Source organism: Notolabrus celidotus, unplaced genomic scaffold (genome assembly GCF_009762535.1).
Source record: "Notolabrus celidotus isolate fNotCel1 unplaced genomic scaffold, fNotCel1.pri scaffold_185_arrow_ctg1, whole genome shotgun sequence".
In the NCBI taxonomy this organism is placed as follows: Eukaryota; Metazoa; Chordata; class Actinopteri; order Labriformes; family Labridae; genus Notolabrus; species Notolabrus celidotus.
The window spans coordinates 67,509-92,079 of record NW_023260043.1 but is presented as its reverse complement, the minus strand read 5'-3'; the positions used below and the strand labels follow the sequence as shown (position 1 = coordinate 92,079).

The 24,571-nt window shown below is 46.3% G+C and overlaps 1 protein-coding gene across 1 annotated transcript; it reads right to left on the bottom strand.

Moving 5' to 3' along the window:
* Positions 1-5,319: 5,319 nt before the first annotated feature.
* immp2l (inner mitochondrial membrane peptidase subunit 2) lies at positions 5,320-24,271 on the bottom strand. The gene is made up of 4 exons (XM_034678608.1): positions 24,173-24,271; positions 20,067-20,132; positions 11,304-11,406; positions 5,320-5,842 (listed from the first exon to the last, which is right to left on the bottom strand). The coding sequence occupies exons 1-4, from the start codon at positions 24,232-24,234 to the stop codon at positions 5,717-5,719; spliced, it is 357 nt and encodes a 118-aa protein (XP_034534499.1). The 5' UTR covers positions 24,235-24,271; the 3' UTR covers positions 5,320-5,716.
* Between the last annotated feature and the right edge of the window lie 300 nt (positions 24,272-24,571).

Here is a 24,571-nt window from a genome sequence, read left to right as displayed (position 1 = left end):
TCTTCCCGGGACGGGTGTTGCTAATTAGCATTAGCTACAAACATTAAGATACTCACGTTGATGGCTGTTCTCAGTTTGTCTCTGTGATCTGTATCTGTCCCGAATAAATAAACTATAAAGTAATAAAATCAGACGTGAGAATGGTGCAAATTAGAGACGTTTAAATCGCTTCATTGGCTTTTTTATAAGAGTTGAAAAGTCACAACATTGGGGGGATGTTTCTGCAGGAACATGCTGATGCTTTGGTGTCAACCTGAGAATCGGCGTCGACTTCACGGAGCGGCAACTTAACCCAAAAGTTGTGCAATAACAAATCTATCAGGATGAGCAAACAGAGACCAGTTTCCACGAGCACAGACACCAGGACGTGAACATATCCCATTTCCTCCACCAGTCAGACTCAGTGTTTGTCTGACTGTCTCAAAGTTAAATCCAGTATGTTGACTCTGCTCCTCTGCCTGTTTAAAAAGCACTCTGAGAAAAATGAACAATCTTTGACCAAAGAAGAAACAGAGAAAACAGTCTGAGAGGAAGAGACGGCTAACGCAGAGGAAGATTAAACTTTGCTTTTTAAATAAGCGTCCCGGGGAGAGGATAATTAGAAAACTTAGAGAGTTTGAGTTTCAGTAACTTGGAGAACTAAACTGCTCAAACTTTCAAACTTGAGATAATTTATCTTTTTAATCTGGCTGTGGAGGTTTTGGTCATTTAGGGTTCTTCTTAAGTCTGCTGAGCCGGCCTTTTAATGGGCTTTAATTAGTACATCCTCTCTGGATTGCAGCTGATGGTTTGTGAAGTTGCTTTTGTTTTAAAGGTTTTCTTAAGCGGTAAGCAATTATTGTTACCATTAAGAGGGTAACGACATGGAAACGTAATAAAAGGAGAAATCCTGCAGTAACCTTTTTAAAAACAGGGAGAGTGGAGTCAGAAAATCTGATCCTGGAGATTAAACTCACCCTGATACTGGACTGAGGAGTCTGTTAAAGAGGGTCATCATTCGAGGACAAACTCAGCAGTTTGAGCAGTAAAGTTCTGTAGGGAACATTAAAGAGTGTATTTGTGATGTGATTGTTCTGGTTGTCGTTTTCTACCTTTTGAAACTCGCCTCTCTCTCTGCTCTGATGTTTCAGGAACGTTAGCCATGAGTTACTTCAGCAGGTTGAATCAGAGTCAGGCGAGCATCAAGTTGCCGCAGTTTCTCTGCAGGGCTCAGCGGCTCAGCGGACGAAGGTCAATCTCCACAGCTCTCCTAGACTTATCAGCAAAGTGCTGTTTAATATCTATAACAGGGCCGCATGAAACGCCTTCACTCACAGGGCTGCAGGGCTCAGACGTTCACAGGGAGAGTGAAGGCCCAAAGTGCAGCGCTGACCCTGCACGCTGCTCAGATTAGCATAATTGCATTTCAAACTGGTCAAGATCGCCGCGAGAGAGGAGCGATCAAACAGTCAAATGAGCCATGCAGGGTTTATAGACGGCTCCCAGATTGCATTAGAATCCAGAAGAAGCCGGCGTGGGGCAGTAACGGGGCAAACTGTTGTAATATGCATGACCACATGACATTGATATGGGGATAAATGTTACATCCACATGAGCGGTTTGATTCATTACCCAATGAATCCAGTGACAGATCACCTGGTGGAGCTCTGCAGGGATCTCCAGGCTGACGCAGAGACATGAAGGCTGTCAGTTTGATTCTGCTTTAAGGGAGATGGATCAACAGTGAGAGGTTTTAATGAGAGGTGGATCCTCCATGAGAATGAACCTCATTTCAGTATGTGGTGTAATATGCTCCTGTAATATTTGCATGTAAAAAGATTCATGTTAAATTACAAACAGCCCAACTTTAGATCAACCAAAACATTACTTTTTAGAAAACTGGATTCTTGATTTGTTCCTGAACGTTCTGTTTAAGTAAATATAATCAACCAGCTGCTGTAACAACGGTCCATGTAGGTTTGCTATGCAGCTAACACAGTGTATGTTGATAAGGTGAACATGGTGTGGACCATGGGTTGTGTCATTATGTAATGAAAAACAGTGAGTCAAACACTTCCTCTGAAGACGCTCTTTCATTCAGCTCTTTCTGATGTAACTTCTAAACAATTGAAGATAGGGGGTTAAACAGCAGAGAGGCAAGGAACTCTGGATTTTAACATTTAGCATGATTTTTATTCAATATTTTATTCTATCTTAATATATCCCTTTTTATTTTTATTTTACTTTTCAGATATTCATCTGAATTTTGTTATGGATTTTATTGTAAAGATTTAATTGTGTTTTCTTTTTACATTTCTCAGATTTTATTATAATGATTTTATTTACATTAATTAGACTTTTATTGGTTTTATTGTTTTTTTTATGATATTTATCCGTCTGTGACCTCCAGGGCTCCTAACGAGCCCATCATGGAGAGCACCTGCCCTCATTGCACCCAGCTGGAGCTCATCAGCCTGGCTGCTCAATCAAAGGAGCTCCTTTCCCTCAGTTAGGGGTGCAACAGAGAAGACAACACCTTCAGGTGTTTCCTCTGGGTTTGTTTGAAGAGTGTGTTGTGAGAGAGTGTGTATGTTTGTGGATGTATTGTGGAGGGAAGGAGGGAAGGAGGGTGGCAAAGGTAGTCCTGTTGTCACCAAGTCCCAGTCCTGAGAGCAGGAGCTCTCTGGGTTCATGTGCTCACAGTTTACACATCTGCTCCAGCAGGTGAAGCTGATGAGTGCGCTGCAGGCGGAAGAACATGCATGTATAAAACTCAAAACGAAGTGAAATGATGGTAGCATGCACTCTTTCGTCTCCTCCATGGCTTCTACTGTTGATCTCCACGAGGCCGTGTCTCAGTCTCACCACAGTGACGCTGGTATCCTAGCAGCAGCAGGCGGCGGTGTTTGTTGGCAGAGCAACAGAAGCTCGGAAACAGACTGTCTTTCCAGCTCTTTGTAAATAAGGTAAATGCAGAATGTAAAGTACCATAAGATGTGCAAACACAAGCACAAACATCACTCAGTCAGAGCTGAGGCAGTCATATTCCTGTGCAGGCTGCAGTTAACTCATTAAAGTCCACAGAGGAGTTTATGTTTCCCTTACAAGCTCTTAAACCTGCTGAGGTAACATCAAGTCCATGCACCGAATCATGCCGATCCTACAACCAGTTCAATGAGGACTGAAACTTCTGTACATGGGGCGCCTGCTCACCAACTGAGCTAAACTACACCCAACCTTTGTGCCACTTCCAAAAGTATTCTACAGAGTTTTTATCGTAGCCTGCATGAAATAAGGACGCTGGCTGTGTCTTAATCCACAAATTAAAGTCTCTGAAAGTAGTATGGGAGGTAGAGCCTTCAGTTCTCAGGCCCCTCTCCTTTGGAATCATCTACCAGTCAGGGTCCGGGAGGCAGACACCCTCTCTACTTTTAAGAGTAGGCTTCAAACTTTCCTTTTTGATAAAGCTTATAGTTAGAGCTGGATCAGGCTTGGCACAGGTCTTAGTTATGCTGCTATAGGCTTAGACTGACACACTGGGATCCTGTCTTTCCCTCTCTCTCCTCTCTCTGCCTGTCTCTCACTTTAACTCTTCCTGTCCCATTAAAGTTACTAACCATAGACCTTTCTGGAGTCCCTGAGCTCCCTTGTCTCGTAGGTTCCTCTGGATCTCTGCTGCTGTGGACGTGGTCCAGACTCCAGCTGCTACAACTACTACTATCCGTCTCCCCACTATCATCTCTCTCTCTCTCTTCATCTCCCTCTATCCCTCTCTCCAACACGGTCTCAGCAGATGTGTGTCTAACATGAGTCTGGTCCTGCTGGAGGTTTCTGCCTGTTAAAGGAAGTTTGTTCATGAAGAAGACGCACAATAACTTGATGGTTAGAAACTAACGGCATGCTGACAGTAAAGTTAGTCGCAGTATGTAGTAGGTAGTACCTTTGGAGGAGGGTTTTGGACACAAAGGTAGTCCAAATGTCGTCACCCATTGGTTTCCTAAGAGGCGTCATGAAGCCCATAAATGGCGACCGCCATTGTGGACATGCTGACTCCAACCAACTACCTGCTAATGTAGAAACCAGCAAAGAGGTGGAGTCAAGGCCATGGCTTAGCTTTTACTCAACTACCTGTTGCTAAAATAATCCATGACTCTATTTTCCTGGGTCTTCAGGTGGGCATAGAGGCTGATTCTGGACCCACATTATATGGTGCATGTTGGTGGTGTTGGGTTTTGTTCTGGCCTGTTTGATCCAGGAGCTCTTCTTTCTCAGTCTGCGTTTGGATTCTTTGGTTTCAGGTGTCAAGGTCATTATGGCTCCTGCTTTGTAGTCCGGGCTTGGAGATCCTGGGTCTCAAAGACTCAGCATAGATGATCTGAATTATTTGTCTCGTCCTCCTTCAGAAGAACTTTCTGTCTGACTTCTCCGTCAAATACTCAAAGAAGGAGCTCAAACATAAACCCTAAACCTTAAATGTCAGTCTCAACTGGCACAGAAACGCACATCACACTTGAGTGAATGAATAATGCAGAAGAGAGCGCTCGACTGAGGGTCGAGTACACCTGCATTTAGCCCCACTTGTGCCTTCAGGGTCCCACTAAGCCATGACACAGCTGTTAGCGTCGCAGAATCAACCGCTACATCAGAGAGCTCCATTTGAATGAATTTAGCACAAGTGCTCCTTCAATTTGATATATGCAAATGAGCCACGCTCCCCTTAAAGACGGAGCTGCTCAGCTGTTTGAGAGGCGGGCAGGAGTCAGCTGCTCTGTTTGTGTGCTTTCTCTCTAATTGAGACTTCAGATCACCTGGAAGATGGGGGAGGTGAAAGCTCATTCTTTAACTAAATACAAAAGGGAATATTTATGCCATCTGAGAGAACAATAAGCAGCACTCAGCTCAGGGTGACAACAGCGGCCAAACACACAAAAGCACAGTAATAACAGAAATCTGAGACAATGACAGACGCCGTTTTATCCCATCACACTCAGAAATAATTGGGAGAATTGGGAGTGCATGGACGGCATTTGCAAGAGATGGTGGAGGAGATGTCAGACGCAGCAGGAAAAACAAGTCAGGGGATCTGGATGATGAGAAATGTCATTTAGGGGCCAAAATAAAAGTCAGACACAATTGTTCATCTCCTCTTTCTCTCCCTCCCTCTTGAGAGTGGGGGAGTAAGGGGGAGGTCATCTCTCTACATGCTCTCATCTCTTGTCTTAGCTTGATAACACTGTTTTCATGTAATTAAACACATTTCTTTATATCCTTAAAGTTTAAACAAAACTAATGATGGTTAACCCCCCGGTTCCCGGGGCAGAAAGAAAGGTTTCAAAAGTCTTGTCTTCAAATCTCTTGTTTTATTCAACCAACAGTCCAACGCCAAAATGATTTCAAGAAATTAAACAGAACAAATCAGCAACTGTCCCAACGCGGTGGAACCACAGAGGGTTTTGGGTTTCCTTGTTTGGTTGTTGCTTTTAGACTGAGTGATCCGTGTCCCTGCTAATGACTAGACTGTGGCCATATGAATTAAACCCAAACACAAAGGTATAGAAGAATAATGGATGTACACAATCAGAGAGAAGCTTTTTCAGCATCATATGACATTTTAAAAAACATAAGAGAGCGGTCCGAGTGATACAGAGCCATCCAAGAGGCTGCCATCACTTTAAACATTTCATTACCATCACTGTAAACACTGAGTGTGTGTGACTGAGTGTGTGTGAGCATGTGTTTATTCCTCTTCTTCCTCGTTGTCCAGAGGTCCTCGGTTTGGAGGGAGACTCGGTTTGATTTGCTGCCAACGATTCGGTGGCCAGATGATATGAGAGGCCCGACCGTGGAGCAGCCCAACAGACACCTGGGGAACAAGGAACAACAGGAACAAAGAGGTCAGAGGTCATGTTTCAAACTGTTCGTACATGTTTCCTGTTCATCAGATCTTCTTTAAACAACACTCTGTAAACGTTGGTGAACCCAGGAGACCAGGTTCTGGACTTTAAAGTGAAATGTGGTCCCATTCTTGCCTTTCTCAAGTCAGGACTGCAGGCAGGCCAGTTCAGCACCCGGACTCTAGTGACTTCCACTACAGAGTCATGTCTGTGTTTAATGCAGTGACTTCCACTACAGAGTCATGTCTGTGTTTAATGCAGTGACTTCCACTACAGAGTCATGTCTGTGTTTAATGCAGTGACTTCCACTACAGAGTCATGTCTGTGTTTAATGCAGTGACTTCCACTACAGAGTCATGTCTGTGTTTAATGCAGTGACTTCCACTACAGAGTCAGAGTCATGCAGCGTTGATGAGGGTAAATAAACTCCTGAAATGTGTAGAGACAGATGAGTTAAACGTTCAGTTGGAAGTTTTTGGCCCATCTGCTCTGATTTTGTTGGAGCTTCTGAAAGGAGGATTAAAGATGGCGGAGAGCTTCACTCTGCAGAGAAATGCTTATTTAGAGGATCTTAAACCGTCTGCTTTACATTCACACTCCGGTCCAGAGAATCACAGACATCACCAGCAGAGATAATTAAAGCTGGCAGAGTGACAGCTGAAGATCTGCTCGCTCGCTGTTGTCCAACACCGTCCTCGCTGCATCAATTAGAGCTGCTTTGCATAACGTCGAAACACACACACACACACACACACACACACACACACACACACACACACACACACACACCATAAATGTCAAACCCTTTTAATGACGCCTGTTATCACTGGAGGCTGCTGTCTAAATTGAAAAGCATCAGCGCTGCATTCATCTCCGTCTTCAGAGGACGCTGCAGCAGGTGAGCTCCGGCTCGTCAGGTGATCTGAGGCCGGCTGCAGACGGATCAAGTTTGACTTTCACGGCGTCCTGCTGGCATCAGATCCAACACCCCAGTTTTTCTTGGCACCTCCTTTTGTCTGAACAGTCTATCTCTGATTCAATATGAAGCTCTGAAGACGCAGACATCTGAACTGAGCTCCAGCTCTCTCTCTGACATCGATCCACAATCAGTATCGACCCGTCCTAAGATGTATGATGGTCATTCTGCGCTGTGGACTCAACAGAAGTCTTATTTATGGCGCATTGAAACCCTTTACTGGGCCATACGTCGCACAGAGCGGGATCCGCTGGCGTGAAATGTTCACTCCTCTCTGTTTTCTTTCATTTCATATTTTTCAAAGTTATAATACTGGAGGGAAACTTTCAGCTCTCACACATCAGAACTTTTTTAGAAAGGTGAGGGTAAGACCTGCTGGTTTAGCTCAGAGGTTAAATCCTACCTTCCTTGTAAAGCCGGCAGCCCAAGCTCAAGATTTGACCCTCTCCCTTTCCAACTCGTTTCTCACTGAAACGCCACACGTCAAATTTACTGATCTGACCTTTGGCCACAGGGGGCGCCAAAATCAACACCAAAAGTTCCTCACTGGAGCTTTAAAGAAAGTATTTTCAAAATAAAGCATTTCAGCTCAACAATTCAGCTTTTCTTTTAAGACAGCAAATTAAATTCTGCATTACATTTTCTCAATGTAAGAGAAAGTCAAAGTGTTTGAATCTTAAATGCATCACTTCCTGTTTACCAACTATCAATGCTTCACGTCTCTGCAGAGGGATCTGTAAATCCAGCTGAGCTCTGAGCCCACGTGTCCTGGGTCTGAGATCTGAGAGGATTTCTTCTGATCTCCTCGGCTGGATCTCTCTCAGCCCCAGACCCTGGTCTTCTGTCTAGTTTGAGGTGTGCTCTCCATAGCAAACAGAACCTCCTCTCTTTAAACTTTCATACGGCTGCATCCGAGAGGGGCGAACTACAAACAGCACGCAGAGAGGCGGAGTCAGAGCCAGGATGTGGATCGTGTTTCTGCACTGAGACGAGGCCGAGCAGCGTTAATGAAATCTTGATGTTTGGAGGAGAAGACGCAGCAGGCGGAAACATCCTCAGCCTGTAACACACTCCTCTTCATCATCATCATCATCATCATCATCATCAGCCTGTAACACACTCCTCTTCATCATCATCATCATCATCATCATCAGCCTGTAACACACTCCTCATCCTCAGCCTGCAACACACTCCTCATCCTCAGCCTGTAACACACTCCTCTTCATCATCATCATCATCATCATCATCATCATCAGCCTGTAACACACTCCTCTTCATCATCATCATCATCATCATCAGCCTGTAACACACTCCTCATCCTCAGCCTGTAACACACTCCTCTTCATCATCATCATCATCATCATCATCATCATCCTCAGCCTGTAACACACTCCTCTTCATCATCATCATCATCATCATCATCCTCAGCCTGTAACACACTCCTCATCCTCAGCCTGTAACACACTCCTCATCCTCAGCCTGTAACACACTCCTCATCCTCAGCCTGCAACACACTCCTCATCCTCAGCCTGTAACACACTCCTCATCCTCAGCCTGTAACTCACTCCTCTTCATCATCATCATCATCCTCAGCCTGTAACACACTCCTCATCCTCAGCCTGCAACACACTCCTCATCCTCAGCCTGTAACACACTCCTCATCCTCAGCCTGTAACACACTCCTCATCCTCAGCCTGTAACACACTCCTCTTCATCATCATCATCATCCTCAGCCTGTAACACACTCCTCTTCATCATCATCATCATCCTCAGCCTGTAACACACTCATCATCATCAGCCTGTAACACACTCCTCATCCTCAGCCTGTAACACACTCCTCATCCTCAGCCTGTAACACACTCCTCATCCTAAGCCTGTAACACACTCCTCATCCTCAGCCTGTAACACACTCCTCATCCTCAGCCTGTAACACACTCCTCATCCTAAGCCTGTAACACACTCCTCATCGTCAGCCTGCAACACACTCCTCATCCTCAGCCTGTAACACACTCCTCATCCTCAGCCTGTAACACACTCCTCATCCTCAGCCTGTAACACACTCCTCATCCTCAGCCTGTAACACACTCCTCATCCTCAGCCTGTAACACACTCCTCATCCTAAGCCTGTAACACACTCCTCATCCTCAGCCTGTAACACACTCCTCATCCTCAGCCTGTAACACACTCCTCATCCTCAGCCTGTAACACACTCCTCATCCTCAGCCTGTAACACACTCCTCATCCTCAGCCTGTAACACACTCCTCATCCTAAGCCTGTAACACACTCCTCATCCTCAGCCTGTAACACACTCCTCATCCTCAGCCTGTAACACACTCCTCATCCTCAGCCTGTAACACACTCCTCATCCTCAGCCTGTAACACACTCCTCATCCTCAGCCTGTAACACACTCCTCATCCTCAGCCTGTAACACACTCCTCATCCTCAGCCTGTAACACACTCCTCATCCTCAGCCTGTAACACACTCCTCATCCTCAGCCTGTAACACACTCCTCATCCTCAGCCTGTAACACACTCCTCATCCTAAGCCTGTAACACACTCCTCATCCTCAGCCTGTAACACACTCCTCATCCTAAGCCTGTAACACACTCCTCATCCTCAGCCTGTAACACACTCCTCATCCTAAGCCTGTAACACACTCCTCATCGTCAGCCTGTAACACACTCCTCATCCTCAGCCTGTAACACACTCCTCATCCTCAGCCTGTAACACACTCCTCATCCTCAGCCTGTAACACACTCCTCATCCTCAGCCTGTAACACACTCCTCATCCTCAGCCTGTAACACACTCATCATCATCATCGTCTGCACAGAACCAGACATGAAACAGGAAACATCATCTGTTGCCTCAGTCTCCTTCAGATTACTGCAGAGCCTTACTCAGCCAGGAGCGGATTCAGGTAAACCCTGACCTGGGACATGAGACACACAAACACTCACATTTATAGACACTCAGCTTTTGTCCTTTTTCCGCCTGACTCTGCTCTACAAACACGAACATGACTCTCCTGCAGGGACGGGAGGCAGACCTGGACCTTTATAAAGTCTTTGAATTAAAAAACGATGGGGTCCAAATGAAGAATGGAAACAAAAAACTTTAGATTGGCTCGGATAGATCGCTCAAGACAGACCCTTTTGTCAAACACAGGATGATTTTATATCTGAAGAAACCTCAGCAGTCTCAGGCGGAGACTTAATACACGAAGACTGTTATTTTCTACCTCGCAGAACGCTGAAATACAGACGAGGATTCAGGTATTTAAAGACTTTATAAAGATTTCAAATTCAGAATTTAAAAACAGAAGAAGTCAGATCTGGTCCAACTCGATTTATGTGCTATAGAGCCTTCAGCTATCAGGCCCCTCTAGACCTCTACGCTCCAACATGCAGGCCTGCTCATCGTACCTAAAGTCTCTGAAAGTAGTATGGGAGGTAGAGCCTTCAGTTCTCAGGCCCCTCTCCTTTGGAATCATCTACCAGTCAGGGTCCGGGAGGCAGACACCCTCTCTACTTTTAAGAGTAGGCTTCAAACTTTCCTTTTTGATAAAGCTTATAGTTAGAGCTGGATCAGGCTTGGACCAGGTCTTAGTTCTGCTGCTATGGGCTTAGACTGACACACTGGGATCCTGTCTTTCCCTCTCTCTCCTCTCTCTGCCTGTCTCTCACTTTAACTCTTCCTGTCCCATTAAAGGTACTAACCATAGACCTTTCTGGAGTCCCTGAGCTCCCTTGTCTCGTAGGTTCCTCTGGATCTCTGCTGCTGTGGACGTGGTCCAGACTCCAGCTGCTACAACTACTACTATCCGTCTCCCCACTATCATCTCTCTCTCTCTTCCTCTCCCTCTATCCCTCTCTCCAACACGGTCTCAGCAGATGTGTGTCTAACATGAGTCTGGTCCTGCTGGAGGTTTCTGCCTGTTAAAGGAAGTTTGTCCTTGCCACTGTAACTTGCTAAATGCTGCAAAGGTCTCTGCTCATGGTGGATTAAGATGAGATCAGACTGAGTCCTGTCTGGAAGATGGGACTGGATCTGATCTGGTCTTGATGTTGGGTCTTTGTTAATAATAGAACAGAGTAAGGTCTAGACCGGCTCTGTTTGGAGAGAGTCTGAGGAGAACGTTTTTTGTGACACCCAAAATGTTCCTCACCAGCTGGAGCTTAAGTTGATTTAATTCATGTCTTGAGTTTGAAGACTTCAGACTCTGTGTATGTAAATTTACCCCAAACTTTAAATGAAGAAGTTAAATTTACTTTAATGAGATTTATTTTTAACCACCTTTATGAGAGTGAAGTTACCACCGTACGTAGACGACTGGATTTCTTCCTTTACTCTGCAGCATTTTAATAACAGTCATAAATATGTGTTATAAAGTGATCTTTAACTTTTTAAATGTGGATGGTTGTAAGGACTGACTGATGTGTTCGGGTCTTACCGGTCCGAAGCTGTTGCTGTCCATACTGTGTCCGTGATGATCCCCCTCGATCCAGAAGTGACCGTCGGGGACTCGTACGTATCTTTGCTTGAAGCTCAGAGTCCTGAAGAGAAGAGAGTAAACAGATTTTAACCCCCTGTCTTTGTCCGTCCTTCTCCGGGCACTGAAACCTGAGGATCTGTGAGAGTTTGTTCAAAGACGTTTGATTTTCTGTCGACGTATTCGAATGACCAAATATCTCTCGTCTCTCCAGTCTGAGTTTCACTAAACCAAAAAGAAGCCTTTCTGGTGCCTGTATTTTCATTTACAACATTTTAGGAGCAAACTTTGAACTAAGTTCTCTCCTGTGAGTGTTTGGAAGTTAGATTTACTCCTCAGATTTACATCGCTACAGACAGATCTCTGTTCTTTCAAACCGCGGATCACAGTTTTACATATTTTGGGGTATTAAAGACTAAATGAGGTCTCAATGTTCTCCCAAATGAGCAGCAAAAAACTTTGGGATTTGGTATTCTTTAGCAGCTGATTTGGTCAGTATTATTTAATTAGTAATTTACCAATCACAGAAGCGGCATGGAGTAAACAGTGGGACGTAAACGCTCTTGGTCTTTCAAGTTCAGGCAACTAAAGACTTCAGGAAGATCCTGTTCTGTTGATTATTACCTTTATTTAAGCTCTAAAGTCATTGAGGGTTGGGCGTCTTTACAATGACGCCACACCAAAAGACAACAGGTCAGAAAATACAAAAAAACAAGAAATAACCAGCTTAGAATGAGAAAGTCGGGGCGCCGTTGGCCTAGCGGTCTAAGCGTGCCCCACATACAGAGTGGTAAGTTTTTGATGTAGTTTGTTGGTAAGACTAGAGGAAACTCAGCTGAACTTAAAGTTACGAACAAGAACGACGGTGAAAACCCGACCGTGTAAGGAGGAGAGTTAACGATCAGCTGGAGCGTAAACACAAATAAATCCATTAATCCACGTTAAAGTCTCCTTCAAGTTTATCACGAAGAAGATAAAGGATCTACAGGGGAGCGTAGGGGGAACTTTAATACTTGTCCTGCCTTCAAGATGGAAACAAAGTCGAAAGTGAAAGTTCTGTCTCATATTGAGGCCTGCCCCGAATAAAAGCCTGGGCTACAAATTTACAAAATGAGTTTTATGGTATCTTTATTTTGCCAAATACAGAATCCCTCCAAAAGTTAGGACAGTATGTAAGGTGGGCTCATGTAGTTAAGGTTTAAAGGAATGGATCCACCCTACACCAGATCTAAGACTTAAATAAATGAAGAGTCCAGTGAAGTCCACCGTCCTTGTTGTTGCTGGGTTTTCACACCCTTCCTGTCTCAGATGTTGCTCAGAATCGGTGTCATGTGGGCTGTAACCTTTTTTATTCCTGCAAAGAGGTCCCAGCTTGTTTCTTCTTTGTGAGTCAGTAAATTCAGCTGCTGTTGCTAAATCAATATTTATGTATCCAAGGCCTCTTCGGTCGGCCGGCCTCCTGGACCGGCGCGTACACACTCGCATTAAGAATCGCAGACAAATTTCCATTTAAAAAGTCACTGAGGCTATAACTCACAATGTTCCCCTGCTAACGGATAAATCAGAGCTGGAACGGGCCTATAACCGTCTGCAGGGATGATGAAGGGCGTCGGACCTTCTCCTCATAAACACCGTGACCTGAGAGGAGCGGCTGCAGGAGGAGACACACACCTCCTCCTCCTCCTCCTCCTCCTCCTCCTCCTCCTCCTCCTCCTCTGTGTTCATTAGTCTCAGTGTGTCCTCACATCCGATCTTTGTTACAGTGAGGAGGCGGCGACAGGAGGAGACACACACCTCCTCCTCCTCCTCTGTGTTCATTAGTCTCAGTGTGTCCTAACATCAAATCTTTGTTACAATGAGGAGGCGGCGAAAGGAGGAGACACACACCTCCTCCTCCTCCTCCTCCTCCTCCTCCTCCTCTGTGTTCATTAGTCTCAGTGTGTCCTAACATCAGATCTTTGTTACAATAAGGAGGCGGCGACAGGAGGAGACACACACCTCCTCCTCCTCCTCTGTGTTCATTAGTCTCAGTGTTTCCTCACATCCGATCTTTGTTACAATAAGGAGGCGGCGACAGGAGGAGACACACACCTCCTCCTCCTCCTCTGTGTTCATTAGTCTCAGTGTTTCCTCACATCAGATCTTTGTTACAGTGAGGAGGCGGCGACAGGAGGAGACGCCGGGGGGATGATTTAAAACCCGATGATTAACCGTAATGAAACGAAAGAGGTGATCGTACCGAAGATTTGATCCGACATCAGCTAACACCTTCCAGACAAATTTCTCCTCAGTCTAAATTTTTGCAGAGAAACTGAAGCAGCTCACATGGAGAGGGAAACCTGCTCCTCACCGTCCAGACTTTACAACCCCAAGATCTCTAATGTGCACAGCCATTATGGGGCGCGATTAGACCGCTAGGCCAACGGCACCCCAATCGAGCATCTTACACAACTGGAAGATCAGTAAGAGAGAATACAGGTAATAAACTATATACTTGGGGTTAGTTAAATGAACATTGAACACATTTATCTGGTCCGAATGTTAAAACTTCCTTTCTGTGTTGTAAGGATCTCTGAAGAACAGGAACAACTCTTTAAAAAGGCAGGAGTAAACACACCTCACACCTTTGTTTACCCTCACAGGAAGAGAGTATTTTTAAGAAACGCTTCATTCAGCCTGATGTATGTGGTGTCCCTGAGAAGTGAGGGAAGGGAACAAGGCAGAAGTTGATTCAGTATTCGAGGACAGTTTAGTCCTGACCTGAGTGGAGTTATTCAGTGAGGGCTAAACACCAAACTTTTAGAAGGTAAGAGCCTCAAAGAGTGGAAATCAAGAGCAGAATTTATTAGAATAATGAATCTAAAAGTTGCAAAATGTTGCATTTGGATGAACACACTAGATAGAATGTCTTTACATTGTTATCATTGACTTAAAGTTGTTTTAAAAACAACATGATGGAGTTTTTAACACGGTTCCTGTGGCCCCCATTAGTGTCTGTGTTTCGGCAGAGGGGTGAAGTCCTGGGAAGATTATGCCAATCAGGCCAGTAGAGGGCAGTAAGACAAAGATGACACCATAGAAGGAGATGGACAGGCTAACATCATCATGGGCGACACTACAGTTAGCCTGTTAGCATGAAGGAGATTCCTCTTGTGCTGTTTTTGAATCAACACGTTGAAGGAGGTCTCGAGACAAAGAGGATTCAAAACGTCTGAAACGCTCGACTTAAAGAAAACAGATTTTAAAGAGGTGTCAGAAATCAGCCGGTGTTCTGGTTTAAACAGCGACCCTGTTAACTGGAGACTCTCAGCGGGATGCATCCCTCATAAACGTCTTTAGACCATCATTAAATATCTGATGAGGATATTTTGAAATCTTAATAAAAACTAAACTAGTTTGCATTCCCAGGAACTCCCTCTGTGTTTCAACAGCTGTGTAAACTCCACAAACACTGACACGTTCAGCTGAAGGTCTCCAGTTTACAGGGTCAATTTGAAAATCGGAACACCGGGAGGAGAGACGCATTCACACTATCAGGCTCAGAGAAGACCGATGTTCAGGAGTTATTAAACCAAGTGAATCGCAGGTGTTTGAGATGTGATGAGAAAAAAATACTGTGGGTACTCTACCAATCAGAAATGTCCAGCATTGCAGGCCCCGCCCCCAAAGATCCTGGACCTTTGGGAGCAGGGGCTTTCAGGAGGAGATTACTACATTTAGACCCTGGTTCAGATTTAATGAGACTTTCAAAACCCCACAAAGTTTCCTGCAGCAACAGATCAGGGTAACTGGATGACAATCTGATGGTTGTAAGACTTAAATCTGACATTATGACCAGCGGACTCTCGTCAGGTCCGAGCGAGCCGCCCTGTCCTCGTCTCCTCTGTCCTCGTCTCCTCAGTTCATCAGCGTTGGTTCCTTCAGAGAGCAGATCTGTGTGTTTTCAGAGAGCATCACTTTGTTTGAGTAGGAGTGACTTTCCGTGTCAGTGGTGGCCGCCTCCTGCTGGATCTCGGCCTGTATAATGGTTTTACAGTCAAATAAACTTTATTTATGTGTTACCATTAGCTCATTGCAGATGCTCCTGCACCGCTGCAGTCAACACTCAGCTCCCTCCGGCCCGACGGAGAGCAGGGGGAGATTTATGTTCAGCCTAGGCCTCTCTGTCTGGAGATGAATCTGTGAAACAATCCCCGTTCTGGCCCGTGAGGCCGGATTAAAACCTGAGCTGTGATTTATGCAGACCTGGTCCGTGTAGGACAACACACCCTGACAGCCGGTGTCATCAGCGCCAACTCCGCCAGGAAACCATCACAGGTCTGTTAATTATTCATCCGCTCCCGGCCGGTGACCTCTGACACAAACAGCTGCCGGGATGAATCACATGATGATGTTATGATACTGTGAGCGCTCCTCTGTGGGTCTGATGCGGACTCCATGCATGCTGCTGCAGATCTGAGGCCTGATGTGTTTGTGGGTCTTCTGGGAGGCGCGTGTTTCCTGTCACTGTGATGGTTTCTCTCTCTGAGTGACTCTGAGGTTCAGACTAAAGACGCCTGAAGCAGGACCTCCGGACAGCTGGAGTCATGTGACCGAGGTTTCCCCTGCAGTAATCCCTGAATCAAGGATTCTCCTCCTCCTCCTCTCCTCATCCATGTTGTCTCTCTGGTCCTCTGAAAACCTCTGACCTGTTGACTCCAGGCCTGGCTCTGCTCATCATGACGGTTTGTTGTAGTAAAGCTCGTGTCTCTGATCATGTCTTTCACTCTTCAGTCAGAAGTTTGGTGTGTTAGAGTCTGCAGAGTCCGTGTCTGCAGATCCGTGTCTGCAGATCCGTGTCTGCAGATCCGTGTTCGTATGAAAGGGTGAAAAATGAAAGAGACTGCATGCTAATGGTCAGAGAGACAAACCAAGCACACGATGGTCTCTGTTATGAATAAAAGAATGTCTGACAATCAGACGGTGAGTCTTCAGAGGAGCCGCTGTATCAGAGCCAGCATCTCCGGCCTGATCTGCCCTCCTGCTGAGACTCATTATCTGAACCGTGCCGCTCATCTCCTCACGAGAACGCCGAGTAACGGAGCCGAGAACAACTCCGCCTCCTGCAGGAAATCCAGAGAGAAGAGCATGACTCCCTCTCTCACACACACACACACACACACACACACACACACACACACACACACTCACACACACACACACACAAACACACTCACAAACTCACACACACACACACAAACACACACACACACACACACGCACACACACACACACACACACACACACACAAACACACACACACACACACAAACACACTCACAAACTCACACACACACACACAAACACACACACTCACACACACACACACACACACAAACACACACACTCACACACACACACACACACAAACACACACACTCACACACACACACACACACAAACACACACACACACACACACACACACAAACACACACACACAAACACACTCACAAACTCACACACACACACACACAAACACACACACACACACACAAACACACTCACAAACTCACACACACACACACAAACACACACACTCACACACACACACACACACACAAACACACACACTCACACACACACACACACACACACAAACACACACACTCACACACACACACACACACAAACACACACACACACACACAAACACACACACACAAACACACTCACAAACTCACACACACACACACACACACACACACAAACACACACACACACAAACACACTCACAAACTCACACACACAAACACACTCACACACACACACACACACACAAACACACTCACACACACACACACACACACACACACACAAACACACTCACACACACACACACACACACACACAAACACACTCACAAACTCACACACACACACACACAAACACACACACACACAAACACACTCACAAACTCACACACACACACACACACACACACACACAAACACACTCACACACACACACACACACACACACACAAACACACTCACACACACACACACACACACACACACACACACAAACACACTCACACACACACACACACAAACACACTCACAAACTCACACACACACACACACACACACACACACACACACACTCACACACAGACCCTGCTCTCATCCAGGAATAAGAATAGCTTTCTGCACCCTCACCTTAATGTGTTCTTAATGTCAGTTTAAATGCAATTCAAGACCAATTTCATGCCGACGTTAAGTCTGAAGAGTGAAACTCCTCCAGAGAAGTTCTCTTAAACACACAGATCTCCCACCAGGGGAGAAAATAACCCTTAATTTTCAGACTCCAGCAGAGTGTGCTCTGAGATGCTGCTGTAACACGGTTCAACACTGATCATGACGCTTCAATCTCATATTAGCCTCGTTAGGACAGAACTTAAAGCGTCCTGCATGGTTCTGTTTTACAGTGAAGGAGTTTAATTCCTGTTCCTGTTCGGAGCCAGCTCGGCCGACAGAACATCAGCCGCTTAATTTCATCCACAAATCTAAAGCACAAAAAGCTGCCTTGACACAGAAATATTAAAAACACATCTCTGGAGCGGACAGGATTTTCCTCTTAAAACAAAGAGATAGTTTTAAAATCGGTTTTGGAAATATCCGTGTTTGCGTAGACTTAATCATTACATTGATATTTTTAGACATGAGCTTAAAGACTTGAAAGCACTTGTGAAATTCCAGCTTAAAATTTGACCTCAAAATACTTGGTGTTGCTCAGTTTGTTTTCCCCTCAAATATCCATTTGTTTAAGAATTTGAAGAATATTTTTGCTCAAATTTATGCAGATTTTTTTTTAGTTTATGCCACTAAGATTTATAATAAATATAGAAATGATATATTTAATATATTTTTAAATAATTCAAGTTATTTTACAGGAATTTTATTTATTTTAAAATATATTTTATTTCTTTATCTTCCTTTTATGCTCTCTAAATAAAATTATAATAATTATTTTCTAACTTTAACAAACTTAACATCTTTAAATTATCTCCTTCATTCTCAGAGCTTTTGTACATAGATAATTCTAACTGTGCTTCTGGATATCCTTTATTATTATTCTATCTTATTCTATTTTATTTGATTTAATCTTTATTTGATTTAGTTTATTTTTAAATTTTCATTTCATTTCGTTTCGTTTTATTTTATTTTATTTCATTTGTATTTATATCTTGTTTTATTCCTTCTTCTATTAATATTTTGATTTTCCCTCCCTGGGATAAATGGAGTATTTCTGTCTGATCTGTTAAACACTAGTTTTTCCCGCCTGCTTGAGATCAGTCTCTTTGTTTTTCTTCTATAGAGGGCGCCGTATTAAGTGCTCTCCACCATAAATCCACCTAAAGCTCTCTCCCAGTTCCTCCGGTGTTTCTCTGCCTCTTTAAATCACACATCCTGAAGGTGAACCCAGAGTTCCTGTTCTGTTCCCTGCAGCACAGACTGAACGTTATGAGTCTTTAAACCCTGCATGTTCCTCTCCCTGAGTATTTAGAGTTAGCTCCGGAGCAGAGCAGTGATTTATTTTTGCCACCAGGTGATGCCAGTTAATCTGATTAGACCTCAGTCTGATGGAGTGAACCTCTTCACTGAGGGGTGATGTGATTAGACGAGACCCGGCTCTGACTAACAGGCTGCTGTTTCCCTACAACCTCAGGAAACCTTCAGTTTATTACAATACAGCTGTGATATCAAACATATGAGCTCCTTCATCAGAGGAGGAGGAGGAGGAGGAGGAGGAGGAGGAGGAGGAAGAGGAAGAGGAGGAGGAGGAGGAGGAGGAAGAGGAAGAGGAGCAGGAGGAGGAGGAGGAGGAGGAGGGAGAGGAGGAGGAGGAGGAGGAGGAGGAGGAGGAGGAGGAGGAGGAGGAGGAAGAGGAGGAGGAAGAGGAGGAGGAGCAGGAGAAGGAGGAGGAGGAGGAGGAGGGAGAGGAGGAGGCTCTGACTAACAGGCTGCTGTTTCCCTACAACCTCAGGAAACCTTCAGTTTATTACAATACAGCTGTGATATCAAACATATGAGCTCCTCTATCAGAGGAGGAGGAGGAGGAGGAGGAGGAGGAGGAGGAGGAGGAAGAGGAGGAAGAGGAGGAGGAGCAGGAGGAGGAGGAGGAGGAAGAGGAAGAGGAGGGGGAGGAGGAGGAGGATGAGGGGGAGGAGGAGGAGGAGGAAGAGGAAGAGGAGGAGGAGCAGGAGGAGGAGGAGGAGGAAGAGGAAGAGGAGGGGGAGGAGGAGGAGGATGAGGGGGAGGAGGAGGAGGAGGAGGGGGAGGAGGAGGAGGAGGAAGAGGAGGAAGAGGAGGAGGAGCAGGAGGAGGAGGAGGAGGAAGAGGAAGAGGAGGGGGAGGAGGAGGAGGATGAGGAGGAGGAGGAGGAGGAGGATGAGGAGGGGGAAGAGGAGGAGGAAGAGGAGGAGGAAGAGGAGGAGGAGGGGAGGAGGAGGTGTGGGGGGGGAGGAAGAGGACAGGAGGGGGAAGAGGAGGAGGAGGGGAGGAGGAGGAGGAAGAGGAGGAGGAGGAGGAGGAGGATGAGGAGGATGAGGAGGAGGAGGAGGAGGATGAGGAGGATGAGGAAGAGGAGGAGGAAGAGGAGGAGGATGAGGAGGAAGAGGAGGAGGAGGAGGAGGAGGATGAGGGGGAGGAGGAGGAGGAGGAGGAGGGGGGCTGCAGCCTACCTGATGAAGTCTCCCTCCAGGCCAATGACCCGCTTGATGATCTTCTGCTTGGGGTTCCTGGGGGACCTGAGGAGGCAGTAAACAGATAAAAGGCAATGAGCATAAAACCCAAACAGGAAAACACGGGCGAATAAAAGTCATACGAGCGAGCGGCGGCGGCGGTAAAGTGTGAACAGCTCTGTTCAGGGAGACGCCGTCTGTGCATCAGGCTCCGCTCTGCTTCAGACCTGATGCACAGATGTTTCCAAGGATCACTCCTCTTTGATTACCAGACTCTCTCTCTCAGTCTCTCGTCGGCTTTAAGGATTATTTTTTGGGCTGATATTTGAGAGAGACAGGAGACGTGAGGAGAGAGAGTGAAGACCGGGAATCAATCCTGCAACCTGTGCGATGTGGATTGTGGATTCTGTACATGGGGCGCCACAAATCCTTAATCCATGTCAGAAGGAAGTAAAAGCAGCAAAAATAAATCCATGGAGGCGGAGCTGAGGACGCTGCGGCAGGTTTCAGGAGCTCTATACTCAAAGTTTCCCAAAAAAGCTCATTCAGAGCGTAATGTCTCCCCCTGCTGGACGGAGGGTTAAAGTCTGCTCCTCCTTTCTGCTGTGTCTGATTTCATCAGTGTCATATGTTTCATCACTGATGCTCGCTCTGTTCTGTACCCCGGGGGTCTTTGCTGATGCTCTCCCTGCCTGGGCCTTTCATGTATGCTCATGAAAGAGGGGAGGTGTGCTCTCCCTGCCTCAAGGTTTGGTGTTTCATGTAGGAAATGGAAGGGCAGGGAGCTCCTAGAACAGAGTCTGACTGAGAGTAGAAACTGAATCAGACTTCTCTACCAGTCCGGGTCCGGGAGGCAGACACCCTCTCTACTTTTAAGAGTAGGCTTCAAACTTTCCTTTTTGATAAAGCTTATAGTTAGAGCTGGATCAGGCTTGGACCAGCTCTTAGTTATGCTGCTATAGGCTCAGACTGACACACTGGGATCCTGTCTTTCCTTGATGTTGGGTCTCCTACTTTCAGATCCAGCCTCTTGTGGCCGTTTGAGGAACTTCAGCGAATTAAAGAACAAACTCAGCTCTGTGTCGAGTCCTCGTTGTTTCTACGTCACAACTTAAAACACAATTCCCAGTTTTTCATCCTCCGTCGTCCTCTTCCTCATATTCCTCCCCTTAATCCTCTCCTTCTTCATCCCTCCTCCCCTCCTCTCCGTTGCCGTGGGGATACAGGAGGGTGGTGGCTGATTGACAACTCGCCGAGCCAATCGGATTCCCTCACAGCCGCAGAGCTGAGCACTCATTGGACGCTCTCTGGGGAGCTGGATCACATCGATGTGTGTATTAGTGTGTGTGTGTGTGTGTGTGTGTGATAGAGTGATGGATGATCTCCTCTCCAACAGCAGAGGAGAGAGAGAGAGAGGATAGAGGACTGACAAACACAAGCTATCATTCACTCTCTGTATCTCTCTCCCTTCTCTCTCCCTTGTCTCTCTCTCTCTCTCTCTCTCTCTCCTCTCTCCCTCCCTCCCTCTCTCTCTCTCTCTCTCTCTCTCTGTCTCTCTCTCTCTCTCTCCCTCCCTCCCTCCCTCTCTCTCTCTCTCTCTCTCTCTCTGTCTCTCTCTCTCCCTCTCCCTCCCTCTCTCTCTCTCTCTCTCTCTCTCCTCATATCTCTGTAGCTGCTGAGCGGAGAAGAGAGGAGACGCTGGTTCTTGGAGATACTCGAGGAAAAACAGGAAAATATCTGCTGCTGCTGCTTCTGGATGTTAACATGCATCGCTGTGTGCTTTAAACACACACACACACACACACACACACACAGAAACACACAGACAGACACACACACACACACACACACACAGACACACACACACTCTGCTGCAGCCATGCCAGGAATACCTGCTGAATATCTGCTGCTGCATGGGACGTGATGGATGCTGCTTCCACTGGTGAGTGTTTCATTGCTGTACGACTTATGTGCGTGTGTGTAGGAGTGTGTGTGGGGGAGTGTGTGTGTGTGTGTGTTGGGAGGACTGCGGTAGTCCTTGAGCGTCTGTGGCGGCTCAGCCTGCGGTTCTTACAGCTGAGGGGAATGAGAAAACAGGGCTGGGGGATGTTTCAGAGTCTGTGTCTGCAGAGCGAGGACGCGGAGTCAGAGTCGCTCCACAGGTTCATCCCCCTGAAGTCAGAGAGGTGCAACAAGACCGGATTCAGCGGCCGGAGGAGGGGAAGAAAAAGAAGGGGGTGTTTTAAAGTGAAGTGAGGAATGACACGCAGCTAAAGTCCTGAGGCGGCGTCAGATCGATGAACACGATGTCACTGAGGAAGCAGAGCCGCCGACGCCACCATGGCTGCTTCCGGAGCGCTAACGAGGTGACAGAGTCGGAGTGTCGTCGGCTCTGGTTGGAGCAGGTGTGAACAGACGGCGTATGCTGCTGCTGCTGGTGTGTGTGTGTGTGTGTGTGTGTGTGTGTGTGTGTGTGTGTGTGTGTGTGTGTGTGTGTGTGTGATATCATGAGTCAGAGAGAGAGCGGTGCGGTTTATATTCAGGCGGGTGCAGCCAGAGTTTAGCAGAATTTGGCTGCAGGGCGATCTGCTCGAACAGGAGGACAGACGTTCCCACCACTGCCTGCTTAATTTACCAGAACCCCTCTCCTCCCTCCCTCCCTCCCTCCTCCCTCCCTCCTCCCTCCCTCCTCCCTCCCTCATAATTAAAAGCTGGGCGTCCATAAGTCTTTAAATTCATCACTTCTTCCTGGAGGTGGAGTAATCGGGGTCAAAGCGACATGCAGCAGAGTTTACAGACACAGCTCCACAAATCATACATCAGTGTTGATCTCATGACTCCCAGAGGGCCGGAGGAGCCTTCGCTATCAGGACATCACTCCTGATTATCTGACAATAGCAGGAGGATTACTCCAGAGAGACTTGGTGCTGATCTAATAACCACAGCAGTCCGTTTTCTCTGGATATTTACTCCCTGCTCATAACTTACCACAACAAAGAGATCACGCTACGAGAGAGGGGCAGGATCAGGATCTCCGTCTGAGAGTGAACACAGAATACCACCTGTTTTCATCAGTTTGCTTTTCATGCTCATTTCTTCATGCATGGAGAATTCAATTCACAAAAACCGGGCTGGTCCCTCAAGGGGAAGTTCAAAGATGAATGAATGTGCATTAAAAACTTCACCCTCTCATCACAGAGGGAGTTTAGTGAAGCCGTGTGACCTTATAGAAGAGCTGCAGACGAGTTTGGAGTAAAACCCACCACCAACAAACTCCTGCTGCATCAAAGTTCCAAAACTCAAAGAGGCATCGCTGTGTTTCTCAAACCCGGTGCAACATAATCCTCCATGGATCAAAGTGAGTCCACTAACAGGTCTTGTTTTAGTCCCTGACAGGCTCAGGTCTAAGAGTCTGACATCATTCCAGAAAGGAATCGGATCAGATCCACAAGCCTTCTATTTGTGCCGGATGCCGGAGCACGACGCATCAATCTCAACAGAGCAGATGGAGCGGGACAGGAAGTCAGGTTTCACCAAAACAAAATGAAAACATCCGGTTAATTTTCAGAATAAAACACTCTGTGTTATCACCAGATCGTATTTCACTTAACTACAACAACAAACCAAAGTCATGATGAGCGGAGCCAGGCCTGGAGTCAACAGGTCAGAGGTTTTCAGAGGACCAGAAAGACAACATGGATGAGGAGAGGAGGAGGAGGAGAATCCTGGATTCAGGGATTACAGAAGGGGAAACCTCGGTCACATGAGTCCAGCTCTCCGGAGGTCCTGAGGTCCAATGTCAGACTCATGGTTCGGAAAATGGCGTGAAGGACTCGATTCTTATAGCAGGCACTAGTTCTAGTTATCTGTTGATTGTGGGGCAGTTTATAACTGTGCTCACCTGCAACATGCATGTAGAACCAACAGGACTAGACTCTGACTCAGGTCACATTCTTCTCTGGTGACTTGGACTTGAACACGAAGGACTCAGGACTCGACTTAGACTCCAGGTTTGGTGAATCGACTACAACACTGCTTCAGAAAGAATCTGCTGGACCCGAAGAAACCCTCCCGAACCCTAAACTACCAACTTAACTCAAACTCACCAGGACGGCGGATCAGCAGCTCCCGTGTCCTGCAGCTGTTTCTGGTCTTTCTCTGCAGACATCACTTCTGTTTTCAGACGCAACCATAAAGATAATGACGCTAACATTTGAACACAGAACTGCTCGACTCATCTAGACTAGTATACCGCCAACAAGCCCATCATACCGCCTGAGTACCTGCTGTTTGAAGTAACCTGAACGTTATCCTCCTGTCTTATACCACAGAATCCAGAATATAAGTCCCCCAGTCTATGAGACGTGGTCTGTTTCTGAGCGGCTCACAGAGGGGGAAAGGTTTAAAGTGTGTCCCTGCATCTGCAATGTGCAGTCTCTGTGCAGACGTGCAGCTCTTTGTAGCCGCCCTGCATGCTACGTGTACGGTAGAAAGAAGCAGACAGC